The sequence below is a fragment of the Aplysia californica genome, unplaced genomic scaffold (genome assembly GCF_000002075.1).
Source record: "Aplysia californica isolate F4 #8 unplaced genomic scaffold, AplCal3.0 scaffold00027, whole genome shotgun sequence".
Taxonomy (NCBI): Eukaryota; Metazoa; Mollusca; class Gastropoda; order Aplysiida; family Aplysiidae; genus Aplysia; species Aplysia californica.
The window spans coordinates 274,413-298,486 of NW_004797297.1; the positions used below are offsets into that span (position 1 = coordinate 274,413).

At 38.4% G+C, this 24,074-nt stretch overlaps 1 protein-coding gene across 6 annotated transcripts in view; it reads right to left on the bottom strand.

Annotated features, from left to right (window-relative positions):
* Window positions 1-241: 241 nt before the first annotated feature.
* The window catches only part of LOC101864670 (protein phosphatase 1 regulatory subunit 16A), a 62,825-nt gene continuing 38,992 nt past the window's right edge, over window positions 242-24,074 (bottom strand). For 3 of the 6 annotated variants that reach the window (XM_005091194.3, XM_005091196.3, XM_005091195.3), the window contains exons 4-13: window positions 23,698-23,843; window positions 22,254-22,357; window positions 21,314-21,438; window positions 19,562-19,687; window positions 18,347-18,422; window positions 16,559-16,679; window positions 13,591-13,659; window positions 9,891-9,908; window positions 6,021-6,138; window positions 242-5,633 (exon numbers count right to left, since the gene is read on the bottom strand). In XM_005091194.3, coding sequence (XP_005091251.1) covers window positions 4,875-5,633; window positions 6,021-6,138; window positions 9,891-9,908; window positions 13,591-13,659; window positions 16,559-16,679; window positions 18,347-18,422; window positions 19,562-19,687; window positions 21,314-21,438; window positions 22,254-22,357; window positions 23,698-23,843 — 1,662 coding nt within the window. In that variant the 3' untranslated portion in view covers window positions 242-4,874. The remainder of the gene's footprint in view (window positions 5,634-6,020; window positions 6,139-9,890; window positions 9,909-13,590; window positions 13,660-16,558; window positions 16,680-18,346; window positions 18,423-19,561; window positions 19,688-21,313; window positions 21,439-22,253; window positions 22,358-23,697; window positions 23,844-24,074) is intronic. The other 3 variants (XM_005091197.3, XM_005091198.3, XM_005091199.3) reach the window with 3 other exon arrangements.

Below are 24,074 nucleotides of genomic sequence, written 5' to 3' on the forward strand. Positions count from 1 at the left end.
TCAACCTGTTTTGTGCAATCTGGTTTCTTTACATTTAGTGTGCACATGACACCAAAATACTGTCATTTAGCCCCATATTTCATGGCAAATTAAAAAAGTCCACATTTAAAGCATAAGCAGATCAACATTTCTTTCTGCCACTACCTCCATCTTCTGAGTTTGTTCTTAGGCTAACACTAACATGAAATATTTTTTGCACTTTTTATGAAAAATAGTATAAAAATAAACAAGGTCTGCTTCTTGGGAATACATTCATTCTTTACATGTTAGATTAACAACAAAAACAAAAAAAACAAACAAAAAACAAATGTACACACAGCACATGAGAAATTGAAAGCAGCAGGGAATACTGGCACAGAGCATTTCGACTGCTTAGTGCAACACTCCGCCATACACCATTTGGAAAAGTCAAGTACGACAGAGTCTTCCACTGAGCGGCTGACTTGTGATGAGGAAGAGAACAGGAGGCAGCATGCTCTAGAAGGAACACCGCAGACAGAATCACAGAACCACTGGTCAGTCAGGGCCAGTTATTTACACTTACAGCACAGACACCCCAATGTGGTGGTGTGGTTGGGGGTGTGGTAGCAGGGGATTGGGGGAGGGGGGGTTTACAACCATCAGATCAGTGATCATAGACAGATAGGCTTGTTGTGATCAAACACACACACACATTAAATGACAATAGAAAATGTGACATTGCATTGAAGGTCAAAACAGAATATGACATTGCATCAATGAAAACTATCTCCATTTTTGGCCAGCTCTACTAAGGAAGGGCCGTAGACAACAATGTCTCTACAGTATGTACACTGATTACAACCTCTATAAATAGTAACGTTTTTTTCCAATGGGAGGTCCAGGTCCAGCTTGCAAGTACAACAGGATAGCATATAGGCAACAAGACATTATGGTACACAAGATGAAGAACTGACCGCTGACAGCAATGCCAACATCAATGTTATACAAATATCAATATATAAAAAAAAGTTAAAATAACCAACAGTTCATTACTTACTCTTTTATCGAGTCATCGTTTGTATGTACACAGTGACAGCATCAATGAAATGTTGTGTTTTGAGAAATCGTAAAACACTCTTGACAACATTAAAAACATTGCTGACAAATTAATATTATGAATATTATATGTTGATTCTCCTTGCCTGTACAGTGTGCACAAGATGTGACTTTTTGAGCGCCCAACCATAATTCCTTTCAAACTCAAAATTCACAGAGACCAACCATGTCTCAGTTAAATGATAACAATGAATGACCCCACTTCACCACACACAGGTAGAACCTTTTTTACCTCGACAAATTCACACTGTCTACACACCCTATGTGTACTACTAAAGGACCAAACCACACATACATACACACACATGCACACACACGCACACACAAGTCATAAGATCTCTGCAACATTCAATACAACTTGCGTGACCTTCCTCTTACTCATGCAGAATATTATAGATATTCCATAAATTCAGACTACAAAAAGAAACAACCTCTCTCTTGTTTACATATAACCACTTAATCAATATGGTCCAGTTCTGGAAAACAAAATTGTCAATCTGGTTTCGAGTCTTTGGCTCCATTCATTACAGCAGCTTTTTAAAAAAAAAGTGCAGGTGGTTTAACAGGTATGGTTGACAAACACCAAACAATTCCCTAATTAGATTAGTCTATGATTAAAAAATGGGAACAGACAGAAATCTGTCCGGAATCAATAATTTAACTTTTAGACAGATTAAAAGAAACTTAGTTTGTTACTCGGGAAATAAATCAGAAGGGCAGACTTCGTCATGGCTGATGTATGTACATCAAATCTTCCAACCTTTATAAGTGCACAGTTTATAACTTTTTGTGTCAATTAAATATTATATAGGATGTTTCTGGTTATCAATCTGAGACAAACCTCAATAATACAACATACCAAATGTTGTATGTAACTTTTATATAAACTGGCAGTCACACAAGGGAGAAGGCAAGGTGGGGGATGAATAGTGTAGCATCCCACCAACAAGGGCATCAACTTCCCTGTCAACACGGGGCCACTACCTTGTGTAGGAGCGGCAGCTTGCTTTTGTATTTACTTATTACTCATGACAGACAACTTTCAAACCACTCTGTTGAGAGAAGGGTACGGTTTAAGAAGAAAAAAAACCAAGACACATCCCAGAAGCCCCCACAATGCTGTGCCTGCCTTCCAAATGACATTGAGTGTCTAGTGGGGCACAAGTTTAGTTGGGGTTTTTTAGTTTTGTTAAGAGTTTTATAACACTTGCAACACGAACAGGTCATTTAAGTACCCAAGATTAGAGGTGTTACTAGAAAGAAACAAGATACAAAGAAAAGAAGGAAGAGAGATTAAGACGACAAATGTTTGGTAGGAAAGAAGGCGATAAGGCAAACCACAACAGAGAGCCTGCCAATCGCCCACGGTGGAGCATTAAAATCATACAAAAATAGGACATTCTCATCACAACAAAGGGAAAAAGCAGCAGTCTCCGCAACTGCATAGGAATGTCCTCCTCACTGTTATTACAACCTCTTCTTGTAAACATACATACCAACAACAGGGCCGAATATGAGAGGCAGCAAAGAGATTGGAATAAATCATGTCTTGAAATAAAAACTTGGTCAACTTTCTGTTCTCTTGCGTTCTCAAATTACAAGCCAATCAAACATAAAAGTGACATTTTAGAGAAAACAAGCTCATCAACCGTCTTTGTCAGAAACTTCAAATCAAAATCAGTTATCACATTCTTCGAGGCCGATACCCTTGTGTTTTCAAATGTAAATATGTATATATGTATATAAAACCTCTTCATGCTTAAGTCCCATGATGAGGTGGTCCCCATGTAATGATCAACAACCAACAATTTGTCCAGTAACAAACTCAAATAAGGAACAGACATATCCCCCCCCCCCCCTCTCCCCTTTCCCATTTCAAAAAGCAAAAAATTACATCAACAGTCTCAGATCTCTTGGGGACATCATTCCCACATACTTACGAAAGCACAGACACATCTGCAGTTTGCAGAAACAAAAAGATATTTGAGAACTGGATGGGGACTCCATCGTGTTCTCTGGTAAGATTATATCATAAATATGGGGTCTGTAACTTTGGGGAACCTTACATGCAAGTATAGGGGCTAGAAGGAGGAAAAGTGGAAGGGGAAGTGAGGGGGGAGGGGAAAGGGGGAGGAGGTGGACACAAGTGACCACCTTCATAGTACAAGGACTTCAGAATACAGTGTGAACACACATTTGAGCAACAGGAGATGTTCACAAAAATCAGTGGGCTCTTTCAAAAACATACCATTTCAATACCAACCAATAGTGATTCTTTTAATCTCAACGTCATCAAAAATCTAAACTATGACAAAACACACCCCTTTATGTCTCTCACATACAAACAAAACAGCACAAAAAGTTTCTGGAACTCAACATTCTTACTGGGTCTCTGTCTATCGAGACTGCAGAGGTAAATTCAATCACTTCCAAACTGCCCACAGGGCTTATAACAAGCCTCACATATAAACTACAAAAATAAAGAGAATTTCTAGACCAAACTACTCCGACAGAACTCATTAAGTAGACGTTCAAACCATTACAAACTGCACACAACTAATTTGTCTGCTCATAGCACCTTGTCCTAAAGAAAACCATTTTGTTTCCAAGGACAACAAAGCTTGCAATACATAAACAAGTGTACTATCTATTTAAGTGGCATATGAGATGAAGAAATGTAATCCTATACAGCATTATCAGAAAAGTGTTAATCATACTTAAAATTGTATTGTACATCTTTTCCTTTTCACTGACACGCGTTGAAATTACAGATTACTACGCACAGACCATAACTCATCTTTCATGCCTATGTTACGTATTGCAGCCTGTGAAAATAAAAGGCATGTTCTGAGAAATAAATTACATTCTGAAATCATCTGAAAATTTTGTCATGTTTTCAAATTAACTATATTTGGGATGGGGATTTTCATAGGGAGAAACAACTATAATTCTATAATCACTCATTAACCAACACTTGCAAGTGCATGAAATTTCTATTAAAAAGTTGCTCCCAGCTGGGCACTTTTACATCATCCTCTTCCAGAACTTCCTCTCTTTTTGCCAGGCTACATGACTCAAGCAAGGTCAATGAAGTTATCTTTTTTAAAACTTGTGACATTGAAAAAGACATTGAAAATGACCACAAGACCAACCCCTCCACACATGAAGAGACACTTCTATTGCAGTAGACACTTGCACAAATAGTGAGCAGGGCCATCGGACATTCAAGACATGAACAGGTCTGGCAGAGCTGCCAAAACATGACAGAACACTGTCCAATCCACTCCTATATGAATGGTTCTGCTGACATACAGTCAGGTCTGAGAGTACATTCCATTCACACTCTCCTCTAGTTACATTGGTAACGATGGGATAGATGATGGGCCAAACATCATTAACATCCATCTCCCCACTCTACTATCCAATTATAAATTAAATGTCTGCCACATCAACAATAATTCATTTCAATAATTTTTATTTAACAGACATCTGCTAGAAAAAGAATACAGGCTAAAAAAAAAACTAAAACAATGTAGGACCCATTGAGTGTTAAGATAAATGTATCTCGATACTGAATGAACACTATGTCAACTGCTATGTCGATTTTCTTGAACCATGCTTCAGTCCCAACCTGCTGTTTTTTTCTTCACTGTATCACGGTATTTTCTGTATCCCATTGACCTGGTTTTATGAGGGTGAAACTGTGTGAACGGACAATGTATATACACTGTGTGGCGGCAAGAGCCGGCGAGAGAAGGGCTGATGTAAAAGATGACAGTGACCAACCGGCCCCACCATCACAATATAACACAGCAATTCTGCTTTTCATCCTCATCAGAACCAACCACCGGTGCGCTGGGCGGAGCCACAAACCTGCGTAGCTGTCCCTCCCGAAAGTTGAGGTGCTGCGAGTTGGCGTCGTTCGCGTTGGCCGTCGTTGTGGTTGTGCTGCCCCCCACGTCCGGCGTTAACGTGGAATTGTTGTTGTTGTTGTTGTGGCCGTTCTTGGTCCTCTCCATCATGGGCGGAGGGTAGAAGTGTAGCTGTGGCTGCTGCGGCGGCAGTGAGGAGGTGGAGGTGGTGTTAGAGTTGTTTCCCATGCGGCGGCTGCTGGGCACACTATCCAGGAACATGCTCTGAAGTTGTGCGTCCACCGCATCCTTCCTCGGGTCCTTCTCCGGAACGTCTTTTGAATCACTGCGAAACTTTTTCAGATCATTCAAGGTGGAGCCAGCGGCACCTGGCGGCGGTGCTCTCCCTTGGTTTGTGATGCCCCTCGGTGCGGCCACGGGAACCACGGGAACACCCGCACTGTCTGACACAGTGTTCCCCCCGGGGAGTCTCTCTGTGGACACTCGGCCCACGTTGTTAGCTTCTGGCCTCTGTAAGGAGTTTTGATCAGATCTGGAGAGCTTGCTGTTCTCCGCTTGGGAAGGTGATGAGGATGAAGACAAAGTCGATGACACTGGAGCGTCTGATGGGATGTGGTCTTCAAATGATAACGTTACATCATCTATGTTCGTGGCAGGAAGATTTTCCTTCTCTTCATCCATTTCCTGGCAAAAAAACAAATCAAACGTTCAAATTATCTCAGTCAAATATTTGTTATAAGCTAAATACTCCGATTAAAATCAACACCCAAATATTATGGACTTATCAAAGGCCTAAGAGAGTGGGTTGTGTTTTACAGCTTATTACAGAGTAAAGCAATATAGCAAACATGTGAAACTGTAAAAGACTATATGATTAAATTTCAAATTTGCAACAAAAAATCTCAATACAAAGACAACTTTAACATTTCCCTTCCACCATCATCCCCCTCACCCTAATAGCCACTCCCCCCCCCCCTTCCCATTATAAGATCACCCCACCCCCCCCCTATCAGCTGTCAAGTGCATATACACCCCACCCCATTCCTCCACACCACCACCTCCCTCCCTCACCGTCAGCTCCTCCTCATCTTGCATGAGGCGTAGGCCAAAGTGCAAAGCTTCCTCATGAGCTTCCTTCTTGAACAAGCTGCTCTTCTCCCCCCGTATGGAACTGCGACGCATTGAAGCACTGGGGACGAAAGGACAATTGGTATTAAAGAAAAGATCAGTAAAATAATAAATTTTTTTTCCCAAACCTGCGAGGCAAAGTGAGCAGTGAGAATATTTATCACATAAAGAACTCAAATTTTATTTAAAGTACCAATAAATAGAAACCGAGAGAAAGATCCTATTTAGCAGCGAAAGTTTGACGGATAAGAGAGTTATACATCAATTATAGTTCTGTTGAAGAGATTTGATATTACATATCAATACATACACTAATAATTGAAAGAGGCATTTACTAAATTTTTAAAATATTGTACTCTTTAATAAAGTAGCAATGTTCCTGAAGCTTCTTGTCTGTTGGTTCCAACAAAAGAGGTCCCACGAACCATAACTCAATGTCATACACACATTGGGTGAATGGTAGGAAAATAGTCTCATGACAGTAGAGAGAAAAAACAATTTTGGTGAAGAATTTCTATTTTTTAACAGAAGACATGGCAAATGTTAAAGATAGCCATTCAACAGAAATTAGATCAAAGATACAACTGCGGTGATATTGTATTAAGTTTTTTTTAGTTATATTTACCAAACTTAGCTGTAAAAATCTGCATTATACTCCAGACTGACTGGGTCACATGTGTCCAGACTGACTGGGTCACATGTGTAGCTTTCTTCAGCTTCTTATTTCAAAATCAACTACTCGATAGATAAAAACATGAAAAGCAAAAAAAGCTGAATATCCACAGTGCAAAACTGACCAAATCATCCTCCAAGTCAAGACTTTTTAATGAGGTATGCATACGTGTATTTTGTTTTGTGCTAAATGCCTTCTGACTCTTAACCAGAAAATATGCAGTCATAAACTTCAAAACATTGTTTTCCCATTAAAGCTGGGGAAACTAGGTTCGAAAATCACTTTGGTTACAACAGAAGTTAATAACTTGGCACAAAATCTTACAGCAATTATTTTTAAGAGCACAGCAAAAACAATTTCATCAACTTCATAACGAACAATATTCTCCACTATGTTGGAACTAAGCATACAAAGACATCTTCTTTTCTCAAAAGCATAATCTGAAACTTCACAGGGGGGCATTACTGACGACATCAAAGATTTTTACTCAGATTTACTTATTCTGTCAATTCTACTTTCCAGATTGTCACATGAATTTGTCTACTTAACTACAGTCAATGAAACATAGAGATAACTCGAAGAGAGCCAAATCAGACCTGATGAACTACAGAAAAAGCTAGATGGTTTGGGTTTTTTTACAGACATTCTAACATGTAGTCAGGAGAAGACGATACTTTTTCAATACATCTCTTGAACTCTTCAGTTGCCATTATCACAAACTGAGGACAGTGTTGGGAAATATTGTCCTTCTTAGAAAAAAGTTAGAGAAGACTCACCAAAAGCACGTTCAGTCATTCACTAAATTCTACTTCGATTAACATAATATGTTTTTATGAGAGGGAAACTCACTTCACACGGTAAATGCTACAATCAATTTTAAAGTTACAATCAGCTAAGAAGAATCACAACACAACAGCTGTTTTTCAAGAACATTTGTGGGTTGTTGCTTGAACTGGTCATGCTAAGCAGAAATTATTGAGATGGTACAGAAGAACAAACTGATAGGTTCAAAAGTCAGTCACAGGAAGAACAAGATGACATTTTGAACAAAGATTAATCACTTCAATTTATTTTTAAATTCAGAAAAGGCTGTGTTTTAAAAATAATGGAATACTTTCAAAGAAATTGTTCAAACCCCTTCAATTCTTAACTTAAATTCCTTTTACGGATGGCTAGTCACTTCTCCAGTATAATTTGCAACATACGCATATTGATAGCATACTGAGATACTGAGTAATTTGAAGAATGCCCAGCCATATAAGCCGCATTCCAAGGTGTTGATCTCAGAATTTAAGAAAGCTGATGAATTGCCTGTAAATGTAGGCTTTGGAGGAGTAACACTGACATCATCTTTTTTTAAAGCGGAGCTCAAGAAGCTCAAGAGGAAAGTAACATTTAATTTCTATCTTTACATTATTTTGATCTCCAGCAAGACAAATAGACCATTTTGAAAGCTCAGAAACATTAAATTATCTTTCAAAATTCAATTTTCCTACTAACAGTACGTAGACTGGTGTAATTTCCATTTTCTCTCCTAGAACTCTTTGGATCCTGACGATTATGACCTAATCTGTTCAGTTCTGCATAGTCAGTGAAACGACACGTGGTTACTCAGAGAATAATAGAAAACATTCTATTTTATAATAACACTTATGCCATAACACCATTGCAAAAGTATTCATAGATCCGAAAGTGTAGTAGGAAGAGGCAAACAATATAGTGTAATATAATGAAGAGAGCGCAACCCAGAGACCAAGCTGATAGCAAAACGAACAGCCAACTCCTTTTTCTTTTGTCAAGAGAAAAGTTCCAGCGCCTTAACATTCCAGAATTGTAACAGCAAGATGCAATGACCATTGTACAAATGATGTAGAAAGATATTTTCCCTCTGATATCTCCCAGCTTTGGTAATCACTTCCGTTATTAAGAAAAACTCCCATGAGACTTTAGCCCAAAAAAAGAAAAATATGAGTGGAAAAAGCAAAAACATTTTTCAGCAGCGATATTGCAGCAGCTTATGAAAGACATTATGTCAGGCTGTCAGTGCATACCCAGTGAAGGTGTCCTTTTTACTGGAAAGTGAAAACAAGGAAATTGGACATTCATGATTGCAACACCGTACAAAACCTAATTCTCTCTATAGGAGTGTCATCAACTCTATCAATAAGCAAATCATCGTCAAGAAAAATTAACGTACAAGGCAATTGACACACCACACCCTTGCAACTTACTGCAGCCTGGTAACAGCTCACATAAAAGCGTGCACATGCATATTTAATGCTATTTTCGTCCACCTTTCATTTTTGACAAACATAACTGAAAAGTTAAGGTCTGAATCTGCTAGAAAAGCTTTCCAAGGAAAAGTCATATCCTTTCACTGTCATTAACTGTTTTTATGAGTACACTTTTGTAAGAATGTTCAAATTTATCTTTCATCATCATTGACTTACGACTGCCATATTAGCCAAACTAAAAAAGTAAAAAAGACAAAAACAAAGTACAACAAAGTTTGATACACAATTTTCAAAAATAAGTTTGATTATAAAACAAATTCCATAAGTAAAAACGTTCCTTTCAAAATGTATTTTACAGAAAGAAGTCAAGCAGAGAATGATTGAAATTGATAAAAATAGAGCAAAATTGAAGTGGGGCATGCGAAGAACAGAAGGTATTGGTAGATCAAATAGAAAACTGTTGACACCATAAATCATTTTGATTGTGTAAACAGGTAACATTGATCCCTGTCAAAGTGAATATATGAACAAGTCTGGCAGAAATCCTGCGATGACGTGTAAGAATGTATGAAGCAACACAAAATACGCACACCTTTGTATATTGTTGAGTTCACCGACCAACATAAACACATCAAGACCCCACAGCCACACTCCTCTATTCGAACATTCTAACACACAGAAGTCTACACAGGGCACAGCGCAGTTACACACACAGAAGTCTACACAGGGCACAGCGCAGTTACAGCACATGGAAGCGCTTCATGCATGCCGATTACGCAAGTGTGCACACCCACACACAGCCCACCAACTGGGATACACAAACAGCGCGACAGACCACATTCAACAAAATACAGTGCATCTTGTCAAAGAGCAGAAGACTACAGAAACAAGACGAAGCGCAAATACCTTGGGACCATGTAAAAGCTGAACCAGGGAGGGAGGGGAGAAAATGGAAAATGGGATTTGTCAGAATTAAGAAGAAAAATATATTTAACTGTTTAAGACTTAAAATAAAGAAGTACATAGACATTACAACAGTCAATAAGTTTCAGCAAAAAATAAATAAAAAGACAGACAGACAGATAGAAGGAACAGAGAAATAGTTGAGAAATTGGATCTACTGAAGGTATCCTCAATCTACCCTCACATATCAAGCTGTGTAAATGAACACACTGAGTACCGATGCTTCAGGGCCAGTTGATCCGAATGAGTGTCTACACAATGCTGAGATTTTTACCCCAGAAGTAACAATGACATACAGTGAGTCATCCCAATCGTGGCAAAACTTTTTGCAGTGAAGCAGATTACAACAATAGCAACACTGAAATAAGGCAAATAGGGGAAGTTCATAACTGAATCCCCCCCCCCCCCCCCCCCCCCCACAAAAAAAAAAGATTAATAACATAGCAGCAGGATATCCAGCAGGGTTCTGTAGGAGGGTATAAGACACATCAACAACAGGACACCTTCTTCCTCTCCATTCTTTCATGATAAACTTTAGGTTCGAGCCTATTTCTTTCATAGAGGTTTTCAATCACTAGTTCATTCGCAGCACCCATTTCAACCTATCTATGAAAGTTCGGAGACCACAATAAAGAATGTATATAATTTTAACCATATCTAAATTACATTATGAAATAGTCATATTTGAAAAAGATTAGTACTCAATACTGAATTTGAGTGAAACTGTAGAACGTGAAGGTTGTCAGGTAAGATGTAACACAGAAACTGCGGTGTACTCCCTCAGGAAGCCGGGTCTTAATCCTAAAGCTGTACCCAGCCAGCTAGAAGACACACAACTCAACACAACCTACACGCAGTAGTGGACACTGCTCCTACATGAGCAAGATGTCAGAGACTCTACCATATCGCCATCCATGCTCTACTTGTTCAGTTTAGGTTTAGTGAAAGTTTTAGAGCACTTGCAGCACAAATAGGTCATATAAGAGCCAAACATGAAAGGTGTTACTAGAGAGTAACATACCGGGTACAAAGAAAAAAAGGGGGAGAGAGATAAGGAATAGATGTTTGATAAGAAAGAAGGAGCAAACCACACCAGAACACCCCCAACTACTCACTTTCTGCTCATCTCGGCTTAGTATTCAGACATTTTCATAGAAAACACATCTACGTGCCTATCAGCAAGACATCACCAGCAATGGTCAACGACCAACTAAGAACATTAGACTTTCTTCTGAGGTAAAGAACAGCAAGTCGGCACAACAAAGCCCACATACCAAGAGCATATTTAGGCAATAGTAAAACTGGAAAGAAGTGGAAGGAGGAACAGACTACACCAGAGTGGCTATAAACAACATCTTGAGAGAGAGAGAGAGAAAGAGAGAAGCATAACAAAACAGTTATGTCATCTAGTGCAGGGACAAAAATAACAGATAGAGAAAAGGTTGGACCTACCAAAGCCTCCCGCCAGCCACCCGTTTAAACCAACAAAACCCTTACTCATGCCGCTTCCTGCAACATATACCACAGCTTTGACAGAATTCTCGCAGGATAGACCAATCCTCTAAACATTATCCCACCACACTACACCAAAGACACACTTGCTGCAAACGTGATTTTTTTTTTTTGTCAGTCAAGTGATTTTCAAAACACTTCAACGAAGACATAAAACGTTTTTGAAAAATCCAAAGAACATACAACTTTACAACAGACATCAAGAAAAAAAGGTTATGACAAGCCACACAATCAAGCATTGTAACATTAGTTCCAGAACATTCCTTTCTGATACCCCATCCACTCCTGCATACATTATCTCATCTCAACATCCCAGCCTTGATAACACTTTACTCTGAAACAGGGAAGAGCTGATAAAGCTTCCACCTTCTACAACATTGCGTAGGGTAGAAAAGTTTGAACTCAAGGATTTCTGGGTAAACAAAACAAATCTAATCCCATTTCCATACACTGTATAAAATCTGGAAACATTCTATAAAACTTGGTTATGAGAAACCTCACAAAGTTAAGATCATCATAGCATCTATCATAGAGAGATACCATGCTGAATGGAGCATGCTTCATGCAGTTATGTACAGACTAGAGACATGAGTTAATGGAGAGAAATAGAGCACACAGTGTCGTAGGCATCACAACAATTGTAAGAATTTGAGACAATGAGGAATGTTAGTCATCTTTGCATCACAGAATCATAAGATAAATATTTACTGCAAAAAGACTCTTAAACACTTAAGAACGGAATCCATTTATTTCAATTACTAACGCGGCATGAAGCCTAAAGTCTCGCACTATTATTGCTCATCAACAAGACATTGATGTCAACACAAGGAAAAATTTGGCGTGAATCCTGTCATTCTGAACTCTGTGAAAGAAATTGTCGTAACACTGAATGATGATGTGGGGGGAAGAAAGGAGACAAACGTCTATGCCTCATTATTCAATTCAATCCCTGACCTGGGCCCTGTAAATTCCATGACACAGAAGACACACAAATGTTAGTAAGTGAAAGCAAAACAACAATTAAACAGGAAAAAAAAAAATTGAAATTGAGTAAATGTTTTTGACAAGTTGGTTATGTATGAACACATGGATATGAAGCAGGAACTACAGGTTGATCATGGCAATGAGACCAGTACTGAACAGGAAATTTTTAAGCGGGTAATAGACGCTTCTTAACAATGCAAGGCTCCCTTTGAAAACCTCGAAAATTTAGTTTAAATCAAGGAACTCGCGGCATACAAATTAATAGTTACTGAAAATTTCTTTTTTCAAAACTAAAACATTAGACCTAAAACATATACTAAGTTATGACTTTTTAATGAGGTGCTTTATCATTTCTCAGAAGAAAGTTCATGCCACAGTATGTCCAAGATATAGGAAGAATGATCAACCTGCCAGAAGAATGAGACGCAATTCAAACGATGGCCTGTGACTCAGCACTTAGGGTGCAGGAAAGTGAAAGTACCACAGATTACATCTCATTGCAAGAGCAGTCCTTGTTAGAGAGGCCAGATGTCAGCTCGGACAACTTCTGCCCACAGTCACGATAACTCTTGTCTTTGAGCCCCATACGGGACAGTGCAATTGAAACCAAACATTCTTAACACTCACTGACCAAACCGCTTTATCTACATAACTGGCAAAAATGAGCCCCCTACCATCCCCTCACTCCTTTTTTTCCCATACCTCTTTTCATAGCAATCCGATATTTCTGTGCTAAAAAATCCTCAGTTTCGGTAGAGATTACCCCATCCACCCCCCTTTTTTTTCTCTTCCACTTTCCATAACAACCCAACAATATTTCTTTGTTAAAAATTCCTCAGGTCTTGGTGAAGATCCCTTTTACTTATACAGTTGTAAGAAGTCTAGTCATTTTGCAGTTCCCAGACAAAAATTCCAATTTTTCAGTGAGCAGCCAATTAAACTTGGAAAGTCACGAGTTTCCATAACTTTCAAACTTCACCAGCAGATAAGGTAATCTAGCCTACCACACTCATCTCTAAACATGACACTGTGGGCAAAGGACTGAGCTGACATCTCTAGATGAGTGAGTGAAATGTGATAACAATGAGGGACTGGGCTGGGAGAAGGGAGAGGGGAGGGGAGGAGGCTGAAGGGAGGGAGGCCCAACCTGCCGCTAGGTTTAGAGTTGAGAGATGTGTTTGAGCTATACATGGAATCCACGTGGGAAGGGGCGAGGCTGAAACAAGAAACAGAGGGACCCTATGTCAGGCTTACTGCTGTCTGCTTCCTCTCTCTATCTCCCTTTCTCTCAACTCTCTTTCTCTCTGTCTCTCTCAGTCGTGTGCCTTCTGTCTCTCTCTTTGTCTCTCTCTCTCTTTGTCTCTCTCTCTCTTTGTCTCTCTCTCTCTCCCTCACTCTCGCTCTCTCTCTCTCTTTCTTTTTCTCTTTCTTTTTCTCTCTCTTTCACACACACACACACACACACACACACACACACACACACACACACACACACAGACCAAACAAATAAACATGCATTAAACATTCACATCAAACACTTCCAAGTACAAATGATATACCCACGTACAAACAAAAACATCAAAACATACCCACACACACTAAAAAAATCACACACCATTTGAAAATGTCAACTTTCAAAACAATGACAAAATCTCATAAACTGGGCTGAAAAAAAACCAAGAAACGAAAGTTGCTTACTCTTCCATTATACAAACCATTTGTTATATTCAAATGTTCTGAGGTTCAATAAGTAAACTGGAATCGGAGTCAAATTTTTTTTAAACTTCAAACAAAACAATCAAACAGTCCAGACAAAAAAGTAGTATAAACAGTTATCCATTCCATGCACATTTGTCTTTTAACATCCCGCATAAAACCCATATCATATTTTTTAAAACTTGAAGCCAGACTTGAAATGTGATGAACATCTGCTGCATCTGAAGTGCGACAGAAATTTCTTGCTAAGGCCTCGTGGTTTCCCACCATATGAAAAGATCCTAAACAACCCTATACAACTTTTTAAAGTCCTTTGACTAAGAAAATGACAGGACGATTTTTTTCACATTACTAGGAAATGAAAATATAAACTGTTGCTCAAGGGAGGCCTTTAGAACCAAAAAAATTCTAACCCAGTAGGCCAATCATTCAAAAAAATAAAATGCAAAAGGCAATTTTTAAAAAGGCTCAACGAAAGAATGACTGACAGAGAGTCTCAGAAGGTAAAAAGCCTCATAAGAATTACTGACTTATTAGCAAATTCTCTGGCATGTTTTTTTCACCTCTGAGTCTATATCAGTATAGCACCAAAAAAAACCTTGTGTTCCTCAAGACCTTTTTCCACTTGCTATCTCTTGCTACTTGAGACTATGCGGTAGACCAGAATATTTTTGCTGCATAAGGACCTTTACTTTTGCAGACAAGAGAATTGTTAAAGAGAAAAGCAAAGGACCAGAGAGTTTGGCCACTGTTGAGTCTATTTTGCTACAATAGTTAAAGAAGGAAAGTTAAAAAGTATAAAGCAAAGCATGGAAGATTCTACAGACGCAGAGAGAAATTTGGAGGCAATGTCAGGTGACAGAATGTATCAGTGCCAGAGGTGGGACTGGTGTGGAGTCCAAGAACTTCCACGTGCAATAAAGTTCTAGCGTCTATGAGGGAATGACAGAAACTAAGCCGACTTTGTCCAAGTCAAAAGTACCAATTCATGTTACAGAACATGTCAACCCCCTATCCCCAACCCTTCTGTTGTGGAGGACTTTCATGGGAGAAAAAAAATGGCCTAATTTTTTTTACAAACTGATCTCCCAAGAAACTACGGTGTTTTTCAAAGATTGCAAATAAAATAGAAACAATTTTGCAAAATTACAAAATCTCCAGTGCTAAAAGAAGTTAGAAGCTGGACTTGTCAGCCCATGTTAAAAGAATGCTGGAAAAAATAACCTACAAAAGCAAGTTAATGGTAGGATCATTATGATTGATTATCAAACCAGAAGTCATCCGTCAGTGATAAAACGATGGCTTGAACGTCATCATATTCAGGAATAATAACCACAGACCAATTGACAGAGAGAGAAAGACATGCACAAATACATAACACAAAAATGACAGCCCACACTCTCTAAAGTTGAAATCAATGCTCTGAACAGTAGTCAATTTCCACACAAGTCTCAAAACTGTACTCTCGATCAGAAGGCAAGAAAAGGAGCAAGATGACAAAGGGAAAGGACATTTGCAACCACAACAGGGTTTCAGGACAAAGACTCAAAGGCACACAACTTAAGATTTTGTCTGGCTAAACGATAGTTCCAGAGTGCACACTGGCTAAACGATAGTTCCAGAGTGCACATGAAACAGCTCTCAACGCCACACACATAGAAGACACAGACCAGGCCAGGAGCAACAGATCCAGAGACCACCACAAATCGTTTTAGGTCCCAAAACAAAACACAAAAAAACATGTATCTGCATTCCAATCTTTAAATGAGTTTGCAAATTGTGAATCAACGAAAGACTTTGTAAAATTAGTTCCATGAACAAAGTTCAATGTATCTGAAAATCTAATGCCATGCACTGACATGGAGCAGCCAGTAATACTGGGACAATACAGATCTGTCATTAACTTATTTCATAGTGAACATTCTGCTAGGCATACAGCTCAATGCACAACAAGGCTGCCCATCCACTGAACTGCAATTTGCATCAAACATAGAGTGGATGGTAACCTACTATGAGACTCTGAAGGCTTTCAGGATAACATGCACGGCACACATTCACAAACAGCACACATTCACAAACAGCACACATAAACATACGAGTATTTCTAAACAACAGCAGATAAAAAAGAAACAAACAAAATGCTAGACATGGAGCAAATGAATCACGATCTGGTTTGTCTAGTTTACAACTCCAGTTCATCCTAATTCAAAAATGCACCTCTGGCTGGGGTAAAAACAAAATATGACACATGTAGCATAAAAGGAGACTGCCACATCCACATACAGCTAAAAAGCTGCCTGGATCTATTCAGAACTTAAAAAGCTAAAACCAAAATCAGCAAGGTTTTAAATACAAGCATTGGGAGAACAAACAAAAAAATGTACAAGGCGTTGACTTACTTTCGAGAGTTGTGCTTGTGTTTCCGGGATGAGCCAGGCCGGTGCCGACTGGCTTTGTTCGTTTCTATTTCATCCTTCATGTCTAATATCCGCTGCTTTATATCTGGGTCCTCACATAAGTCTGTGGACAGAACAATTCACAGATACTTCAATTATTTGATGGACTCAAACATAAATGTCCTCCTGCCTGTTCAGTGACCAGAAATTCTAACTTGTTTGTACTTTTCGCCACACCTGTGCCACAGAGTAAAAGTAAAACATAGGGGGCTTTTTCTGAGAGTTAGAATATACTAAAAATAAAACAACATTATTTAGGATAAGACAGTCATAGATCATAAGTCTTTTATCTAAAACATATTTTAAAATTTAGTTTCTTAAAACTAAATAAAAGAACTATTGTGTTATATCAAGTATAAAATATCTGATGGCAAGTAACTTGGATTTGTATTGGTTCAATGTAAGCTCTACAATTTTAGTCATGAACAGTTGGACTCAAATTGAAGGATGGGAAAAGAGAATGAGAAAAACAAAGAGATGAAATGTCAGACAAACAGGAAAAACAAACAGAAGCAAGGGACTAGCAACCTGCTGCGTCATAATGGCTGACAGGAATGAAGAAAGGTCAACACTTGTAAATGTAGATTAGCATGGTGCCTGATGATGATGATGATGACAATGATGATGATGATGATGATGATGATGATGATGATGATGATGATGATGATGATGCTGTCTAGTGGAATTAAGGGGAGAGGCAGCTTTTAAAATTGACAATTTATTGGATTAAATTATAGTACCTGAACAATTCCTGTCTGCACCTAAAACTAGCTATCAGAAACTTTGAAGAACAAATATTTTAACCAAAAAGTGTCTTTCAAAAACACTGGGTATGGGGAGAATTTGTATAATTTTGAGAAAATGATGTGTGTTATGTAACAAATTACGTTTTCCTCATAACTTCTATCATTGATTGTTTTTTTTTCACCTACTTCTTTATTTTCTATTTCATTTACATAAAATCTTCACGATCTGTCACTCCCATCATAATCAAACTTTGTACAGATGGACAGATGAATAGCTGCATTTATAACTGAGTTATGGAAGACTGGGTAATCACATTAGGAAATGTAAAGGAGGGAGGTAAGTTATCTGCTGATAACTTTTTCTCTATTTAAGACATCCATGAGCCCAACTGTACATAATTTCGTTTACAGTATATATCCATCCATCAAGATATCAAATCTGAGTTAAAATTTTAGGAAGAAAAAAAATCATTTTTAGTGTTACGAAAGCTGTATTTTTTCAGTATGGCTGCTGTTCCCAAAGTTACTGAATTTTTTAAAATAAAGTGTAATTATGATTTTTGAAGCCTGCTATACCTCCTTTTTAAAAAAATTACTTGAGGATTCATAGTAACAAAGATCAGTTTTAAAAGCAGCACCTCTCTTTAACACTTTGAGGTCACACAGCCAGCAGTACAAAATACCCCATCTGGTCACCCAGCCAGGAGAATGACTGCAACGGACTTCTCGGGCCTAACTGTGCCAGGTGACTGGAACGAGTAGTTTTCACTGGTGTATTATAAAATTATTGCGGCAAGTGATCGCAAAGTGTTCATGGAAATTCTGCACAATTGTGATCACATTTCCGCAGAATCAGATTAAGTCACTAGAAAATACTGAAACTGAAAAGAAAGAAGTAGGAGGTGTAGACTAAACTTGTATGCCCACAGACTACCCATATTTTGACGATGGGGATGATAATGATAATAACGATCAAAACACTTGCCAAACGGGGTTTCTCCATTCTTTGTTTTGGAGTCCAAGTCTGCACCATTTTGAACAAGCATCTCAAGGACTTCCATCTGACAAGAGAACAAAAAAGTTTTCATTACAGGAGACGTACGTAAGTGTTCAATCGGTGTCTTAGGCCATTGGTCCACATCACATAAAACACACATTTTACAGAAGAGACTTCCACGACGACAACATAAATCTTAAATGACATACATATCAACAACATTTTAAATTCTTTACAGGAGATGGGAACAATGTAAGGGAGCATAAAAGAGGTACTGAACGTCCTAATAGTAGAGTTGGGGCGAGTGAACTACTCTTCACAAACGGACGGTTCCTTACCCGTCCGCTCGTTTGCGGGTAGTGCCAACGAGTAGTTTGTTACTCGCGGACGCTAATTTTGCAAGCCCGACCCAACCCTACCTAATAGGCTATATGTAGTAGTTTCATTAAGATAAGTAAAAATCTGAAAGTAGTCCATTCGTATCTTTCCGTAATAGAGGTGTGCATTTTGTGGAGCTTAAAAAAGAAATAAAAATCTTTTAAACAAATGACTATTGTAGTTACTACATGGCTACAGAAAAGAAAAGGGTAGTAAGTCTTTCACAGATTCTTTCGAAAACAGAACAATGGGTGTACCCAGAATGTGCTGACATTAGCTCAATAAAATTAGAAAGTAATACGAAACTAAAACAAGTTTTTACATTTTTCAAACAATTAACTCTTGTAGATGCTCCTGGAAAGCACTGGCTGTCAGTTAAGTCCCCATTTTGTTCTAATACCCTGGGTTTTTCTTACTAACATTACACAATCCTACAATGACAATAGCTAGCCACAAAAATGTTAGTCGTCGTCTTCTAACATGAAACTCTTTCTCCGATGACAATTTTCATTTACAATTACCTGAGCCAACATCACAAATAATTTACAAAACTATTCTAACTGGTTCCATAAACAATTGCAGATGCAAGAGGAACAAAGTATAATTCTTGAGTTAAATGTGTGTTGTAAAGAAGTCTTTGTCCAAAAACATTCAATATAGATGTATGCCTTATGGGCATGTTGAAGAAAGGTCTACGTCTGGAACGTCCAATCTACATTTCTCGCACTGAGGCTTTTATCAAATATTTTTGGGTGATTTTCTCTAAACGGTGCCGAAGGGAGAACAGCATAGTGGTGAGGTCAATGAAACATCACAGTCTCTCACCTGTCCCCAGTAGGAAGCAGCATGAATGGGTTGCCAGGACTCAGTATCTCGTGTATCCACCGCAACATGGTGGTCAAGCAGGAAGTCCGCCACATCCAGGTAGCCATTTGCCGCTGCAATGTGAAGCTTAAAAAAACACAAAATTTAACAGTTTCATTCGGCAGTTTCATTTGGCTCTTTAATATTCAAACACAAGTGTCTGGCGAATAAGTTGCTCTACTGGTCACATGAAACAAATTATTTTGGCTATCCACAATAACTTTCGCTTCGCAGAAACTAGTTGTGAGTTACAAAAATGACCCCAGATTTACACATTAAAGGCAGTTTCATTTTCAACAGGATGTGTCCCCTAAACTTTGGAGGTTAGGGTTTTTAAAAAGATTGTCATTATGCCAATTTACTTAGTACTGGCCAAATGAGGCCAAATCACATAACTTGAAATGTTTGAAACACAAATCTGTTCAAAAAGCGGTCATAAACTGGATTTAAAGCAATTTGGTTAGGAATTTATATGGCTCTAGAGTAGTCAAATTAATTAGAATGTGCTAAACGAAGCACAACAACTTTCAATTAGTCCTGTACTTCAAAAAATAAATGAAAAAATCCACAGATCTAAACTATTCCAAGAGCAAAAGAAGTCTAGTTAAAGCTACATGAAAATGTACAGCTCATGTCACACCAAGTCTTATAACCACAGCTCTTTCATTTTCTTTCACTATCATCCCTCTCCTAGCAGAAAGTATGAAGAATTTATTGAAAGTTTATAGTAAGATTTCAGTCATAAAAATCGTCTGGCCACTTAGACGTTTTGTTTTCTTATGATTTAACTCCCTCTAGGGTACAAATGAATCATTTAAGGGTGTAGCCTTTGGCACACAGATCAGGGCAAACATGAAGGATGAAGGAAGAAAATAAAGCAGAGAAAGTACTCTACAGAAAAAATTACATATCTTCAGAGCATAGACGCTTTATAAATTCCCCCCAATAGCGGTAGATCTATCTGCAATGCAATACAAAAAGAGGGGGATTCTGTGTGCTTTGTTCTAACAATTTTTCGAACAACGAAAAAGGGCAGATTCAGTATGTATAAAAATTTAGGTGCACAGCTCGGGGCAAAGAATAAGTCATTCTTTGTGAACTTAATATCATTTATTCTTCAAAGTGAATACAATCCTGTTTGAAGCTTGAGTACATAAGTACAAGAAGAAATTTTTTTTATGTACAATAAAAAAGGACACAAATAATTCCTTATCCTGCTGCTAATTTATCCCCTACACAATATATGTCACTTTGCAGTGGATCAAGTGCTCATCAATCTTTGGGCACATGGAGTTATTGGTGTATTTCTCTGATGCTTTTTAAAACCCTTTCTTTCTTCACTAGAAGTTGAGATATTTGCAATTGAAGGAGATGGGGGTCCCCTGGTGATAGAGGTGAAATTACTGAGTAAATGACTTCCAAAGCTTCGCTGTCTTTGGAAACTGAAAATTCACACATTTTACAGGCCTTTGGTCAGCGTTTTTTACTAAAATTAAAACAGGAATGCGTTTCTAAATGGATGAGCACCCAATTTCACCATATTGCCACACAATACTATGCACTAAAGGAATACGATAAAGCTCAGACACCTTTCTCCTTAACAAAGGAGAAGATGAAAGACTGTAGCAGACAAATTTCCCTTTAATCAGAGCACTGTACAAGAAATGTGCAAGAAAAGTTGTAAAAACATTCATAACAAATATTCACACTGACCATAGAAGCACCATTGTTGTCTTTAACTTCCAGATCTCCTCCATTAGCAGCAAAGTCTTTGAGGTCATTGAGCATCTGTCGCTCTGTTGTCAGTCGTGTTTCATCAATTTGTTCTTGGGTGATACCTGAGAAAACATTGCTCCCTGACAATTAACTTAAAAGACCGAAAAAGCCAGTGGCTGTAACAGATAAATGAAGGGATGTAAACAAGCATGAAATTAATCTAAATCTCCTCCATCCCTTAACCCCTTTCCATCAAGTTGTCTGAATGTCCAAGGAAGCTTTCAAATAGTGGATTACACATCTAACAACAGTAGGCTACACTATTACAGCTACTTTTCAAAATGGTAGCCTATAATTAATTCAAAGAGAGATTAAATAAATCATGTTACAGTATGAATTTACTGTCTCTTGTTCAAAACAGTATGAGTAATACACAGGAAGAATGGAAAAAGTAAATGAATATTAAATAAACATTTTGAATGCGTTTTCAAAAGTATACGTTTATCTACGATGAAGATACTCTGACCTAAGACCTTAGGCATGATAAAAATTACTGGAAAAAACATTTTACAAACTCCTCAAAAAAGCCAAGCGAGAGAACACCATTCTTCAAACTCCATCCCGGAGCCAGGCAAGCTTAATACCAACTAAGCTTACACAGGCCAACCCATGCTGTTCATGGAGCACCACCTCATTGAGAACAAAACTGCAGCACTATCCAAAACCATGGTTAATTTGAACAAAGAGCTTTCCATTTTTCTATTTTCATTCTATATAGTTCATACTACTTTACTTTTTAATTTATCTAGGCTCTGGAAAGGGGATGAGGGATGTATTAACAATGCCCACTTGGGTTTCAACATGTGAAAACTTTAACTTTTAAGGCATTTCATAGTCTCATCCTCACTAAGCCAGGTGACACAGCAAACATATTTACCTCTTTTAGCCATCTCTGTCTCTATGTAATCCAGAGTAACCTCATCTTCACAGATATCATAGGGCATGTTTCCGTCGGCATTCACAGCCAGCAGTTCAGCTCCACTGCACATACAGATGGTACCATGATAATTGGGACACATGGTGTTACAAGTACAACTTACACATCTGAAGATATCACAACACTCATCATCAAGTACCAGATCTGCGACATACATTAGCAATCTTGGTTCTTCATTCATTCCTCCGCTCGAAAGCTCTAAAAAAAAACTACATACTACATTACCCTGATCTTTCCCTGCGTCACCCATCAGTTCAGGTTCTCCAAGTGGGTTGCTCTGGGAATACCCCTGCCTTGTTTGCCTTCAATTATGCCAGTGAGCGCTAGATGTTCAAGGCCTTTATGTCTATTTAGGTGTCCAAAAACTGCATTTTTGACAACACCGATTCACATAAATTGTGAAACAAAATAGCTGCCCATTTATAAAAGGAAAATTCGAGTACACCACACACTTGTACAGAATTGGTAAGGAAATAAGTGAATACACTGTCCATAAATTTGTCCTCATTTTGTGTATACGTTATAAGCGCCACAGAAACAGCAGACTTGTATTTTCAGTAAAGAGAAGCACATCAATGCAATAATAGTCATTTTGTGCAAGGAAAAGAAACAAGAAAGGGAGAGTGAAGAAGAAAGACCAACCAGTGGCACCCTCCAACCATCCAACAAACAGCAAACACAACTATTGACATACAAAAGGGGAAATAGGAGAGATCAAAAGGAACAGCAGAAAGTAATCATTAATGAGACTTCACTTTGTTCTGTTACGGCAGAGAGTTTACCCAACCCTAACATAATAAATGTGAGAATCTCTCACAAATGTTTCTACGTATTGCTGCCGTACTTCTGAACTTGCTTGTTTGTTTGAGTAAAAAGGAGCCCATTGAAACCATAGTGGCCATTTAGTGTGGAGGAAAAAATAAGACAACTAGACAGAAACAACAGGGGGCAAATTAAAAAGTAGGACCGACTAGTAGCACCCTCTAACCACCTGCCTTTTTTAACCTGATACTAAAGAAAAGTAGTATTTACTTAAACTCTTCAGATCCTTTATATGTATTTTATATGTACAGTCGAAATAGTCCAGGAAGGCCACCCATTGTCAAGGAGAAAAGTTGTCATCTGAGACAAAGGACCTCTTGAGCACTATCATTATAATGTAGAAAAAATGCAATTGCAAGAGAAGAGTTAGGAAAGGAATGTTTGTATGGGTGACTGTCTTGGACAGAGGTGTTCGTTAGAGAAGGTTCAGCTGTACATGGAGGGTAAGAAAAGAATTAGAATCAACCAGTGGAAACCTCTAACCACTTGCACCGAGAAATTACTCAGATAAAGCAGCACACAGTCATTATATCAAGCATGTGGCTCCAACCCCACTACTTACTTGTCAATGAGATGCTTGCACAGGGTCACATGACCACAGGTAGCGGCTGCATGCAAGGGGGTCCACATTTCACTGTCACATGCATTCACATTGGCCCCGTACTCCAATAACAGCTTGAGCATTTCCTCATTATCATCTATGCAACACTGCCAGCAACACGATAGAGAGAGAGAGAGAAAAAGAGACGCGGGTGTCACACAACTAAAACACACACACACAGTAAAAAGCCATTTCACTGTCATACCAGCTGAAAGGGATAAGAATAGTGGTTAAAAAAACTTTTTAAAAATTGTAAATTCAATTACATTTATTTTGTGCTCCGCCATCTCAAAGGGAATGTCAAACAACCCCTCCTACTGCAACATGACTGAAAGCTG